This window comes from Lipotes vexillifer, unplaced genomic scaffold (assembly GCF_000442215.2).
Source record: "Lipotes vexillifer unplaced genomic scaffold, Lipotes_vexillifer_v1.1 scaffold84, whole genome shotgun sequence".
NCBI classification, from domain to species: domain Eukaryota; kingdom Metazoa; phylum Chordata; class Mammalia; order Artiodactyla; family Lipotidae; genus Lipotes; species Lipotes vexillifer.
The window spans coordinates 1,514,529-1,517,607 of NW_006783414.1; the positions used below are offsets into that span (position 1 = coordinate 1,514,529).

Here is a 3,079-nt window from a genome sequence, read left to right on the forward strand (position 1 = left end):
GCATTCCTGGGCAAGCAGGGTCCCGCTGAAGACAAGGCTACACGAATGTCAATTTCTGACAAAAGGCACAGGATCTGGATAAGGATTTCAAAATGGACAAGACCAGGACGGAGGCACCTGGGAAAAAGTTCACCCCGGGTGAGGTGGCAGTTGGTTCTAAGAGGGGGAAACAGGCCATGACAGCTGAGCATTCCTTCCCAAAGTCCATCTCCGAGGCCGAACCCTCTCCAAGCCTTACACTTCAACAGACAAAAGCTCCTGCAGGCGCCGAGGCAGCGGCTAAAGAGGGGCTGTCCACACCCACTCGCTGCACAGCTTTCCAAACCTGCCCACTCGTTTTGGAAGCCGAGCTTTCAATTAAACACCTCCCCGGATCTGTTGAGGCAAACTGGGGCTGGGCTACAGCCAAAGAGAAGCTCCCTAAATACACATGAAAAAAAAATCCCCCCACCGCCCCCGATTCCCACCTCCAGCCAGCTCGCTCGTATACATTTCCTTTGGATTAGTAACACAGGGCCCTGGTCTATCTCTGTGCACAGAAAATCCACATCCAAGGATCAGGTTATCCCCAGTCCCACCCTTCGCAGGAAAATGCCAGGGTGTTGCTCCCCGCCCCCATCACACACACGCGCGCCCGCGCGCGGTCGGACACACACACTGAGTCTCCACAATCCTTCCAAGAGAAAACCTGGAGTCTGTGCTGGGTGGCTAGGGGATACAGTTGTTTAAGGTGCCCCAGTCTGGACCTCAGGCTGGGAGGCTCAGCCAGGGGAAGTGGGGTCCCCGCAAAACTGCTCTGGGAACTTCTCCGCGCCCCGGGGGAAGGCCGGGGGAAGGCACGCACTCCTTCGCCAGCTTTGGAAGAGCCTAATTATTACCTAATTTGCTCAGATCTCCCCCAGGTGGACCTGAAAGCCAACAAGGGAGAGGGAGGTCCCTCCCAGTCTCTCGGGCCGGGGGGCTCCTTCCCACGGCTAGGAAGAGCCCCCGCCCTGTACCCCAGGGAATCAGGTGTCCGCCCAGGCATCCAGCCTCCGCGGGTCGCGGATACTCCGTCCAGCGACAGACAATGGAAAACTTGGAGCCGGGGCCCTGGGCCCCCAGGGAAACGAGATGGTGCCGTCCCCTGGGACAATGAGCGGGGAGAGGTCAGGAGGCATCATATACCCCCAGAAAAGCCGCCCGCCCGGTGACCCAGCAGAGCCCGGAGCGGCGCCCCGGTGAGCAGGTGACACCCGGGCCGGAGCGCTGCCGCAGGTGGCCGGAGGCCACGGCGCAGGCAAGGGCCGGGCGGCTGGCCCAGGGCGGAGGCGAAGCTCCGTGGCGAGGTCAGTGCGCGGCGGCCGCCGCCGCAGCCGCGCCCCCAGCGTCCTACCTTCATGTCGCTGATGATGGTCTGGAAGAGGCCTCCGAGCGCGCTGCATTCCTTCTCAATCACAGCCTCCATTTTCCCGGCGTCGTCAGGGACAGGACACACACTCGGGGTTGCCTGGACTATGCGCGGGGCCGAGGATCGCTCACCCCGGGAGGAATTTCAGCCTCAGAGCGACCCACCGCCGACTCACAGCCTCTTCTCCAAAGAGGACGAAATGCCCGAGAATCGACTGTTCTCTACCCAAAATAAGAATAATAATTTTAAAAGCCAAACCGCTCTGTAGGGCGCCTACATGCAGCGCTCAGCTCCTGGCCTTAAAAATGCCCGAAGACTGACAATCAGGCCACCACTGGTGCCGACGACAGAAACGGCAAAGCCCATCTTGAAGCAGAGAAAACCACCCGCTGACCCAGGGCCAGCGCCATTTAGAAATGCAAGATTTTCCAATCTAATAAATGTTTTTGAAATTAAACAAACAAACAAAAAAACCGCCCAACAGCAGAGCGGGTCTGCTCGCGGAGCCCGGATCTGTTGCTCGCAGCCGCGGCCGCCGCCTCCTTTTCAGTCCTGCGCGACCGGCCCCGGCGCTCGCTCCTGCTCGGCTCCCGGGGACGTTCGCGGGGGCGCACGCGCGCTCGCGGCCGTGCGTCCGCCGCGGAGGCACGGGGAGGGCGCGCGCCCGGGGCCGTGAGGCCGCCGCACGCGGGCGGGGCAGGGAGCGCGTGCCCGCGAGGCGCGTGGGGCGCCGGCTGCAGAGAGGAGCAGGCAGGCGCGCGGGCGGTGCGGGGAGGATCCAACCCCCGCGCGAGCCTCCTCCGCGAGCTCCACCCCCATCCCTTGGCAGAGCGACCCACCGCCGACTCACAGCCTCTTCTCCAAAGAGGACGAAATGCCCGAGAATCGACTGTTCTCTACCCAAAATAAGAATAATAATTTTAAAAGCCAAACCGCTCTGTAGGGCGCCTACATGCAGCGCTCAGCTCCTGGCCTTAAAAATGCCCGAAGACTGACAATCAGGCCACCACTGGTGCCGACGACAGAAACGGCAAAGCCCATCTTGAAGCAGAGAAAACCACCCGCTGACCCAGGGCCAGCGCCATTTAGAAATGCAAGATTTTCCAATCTAATAAATGTTTTTGAAATTAAACAAACAAACAAAAAAACCGCCCAACAGCAGAGCGGGTCTGCTCGCGGAGCCCGGATCTGTTGCTCGCAGCCGCGGCCGCCGCCTCCTTTTCAGTCCTGCGCGACCGGCCCCGGCGCTCGCTCCTGCTCGGCTCCCGGGGACGTTCGCGGGGGCGCACGCGCGCTCGCGGCCGTGCGTCCGCCGCGGAGGCACGGGGAGGGCGCGCGCCCGGGGCCGTGAGGCCGCCGCACGCGGGCGGGGCAGGGAGCGCGTGCCCGCGAGGCGCGTGGGGCGCCGGCTGCAGAGAGGAGCAGGCAGGCGCGCGGGCGGTGCGGGGAGGATCCAACCCCCGCGCGAGCCTCCTCCGCGAGCACCACCCCCATCCCTTGGCCGCGGGTCGCTGAGGCGAGAGGGCGTGTCAGCACGCGGCTAGGCGAGCGCCCACCCCACAATGGCTGCGAGCGCCCAGCGCGGAGGGTGCAGCCGCCGACCCCCGGGACTTGCACTGTGGCACGCTTAGCGCAGTACCTCGCAACTAGGGAGCAGTCGGTAGGGCGGGAAAACTACCGCTGCTGCCG

At 63.2% G+C, this 3,079-nt stretch overlaps 1 protein-coding gene across 5 annotated transcripts in view; it reads right to left on the bottom strand.

Annotated features, from left to right (window-relative positions):
* MTSS1 (MTSS I-BAR domain containing 1) overlaps window positions 1-2,431 on the bottom strand; it is a 167,724-nt gene extending 165,293 nt beyond the window's left edge. For 3 of the 5 annotated variants that reach the window (XM_007456054.1, XM_007456055.1, XM_007456053.1), the window contains exon 1: window positions 1,376-2,004. In XM_007456054.1, coding sequence (XP_007456116.1) covers window positions 1,376-1,447 — 72 coding nt within the window. In that variant the 5' untranslated portion in view covers window positions 1,448-2,004. Of the gene's footprint in view, window positions 1-1,375; window positions 2,005-2,052; window positions 2,089-2,402 lie in introns of those variants that run through there. The other 2 variants (XM_007456052.1, XM_007456051.1) reach the window with 2 other exon arrangements.
* Window positions 2,432-3,079: the final 648 nt, after the last annotated feature.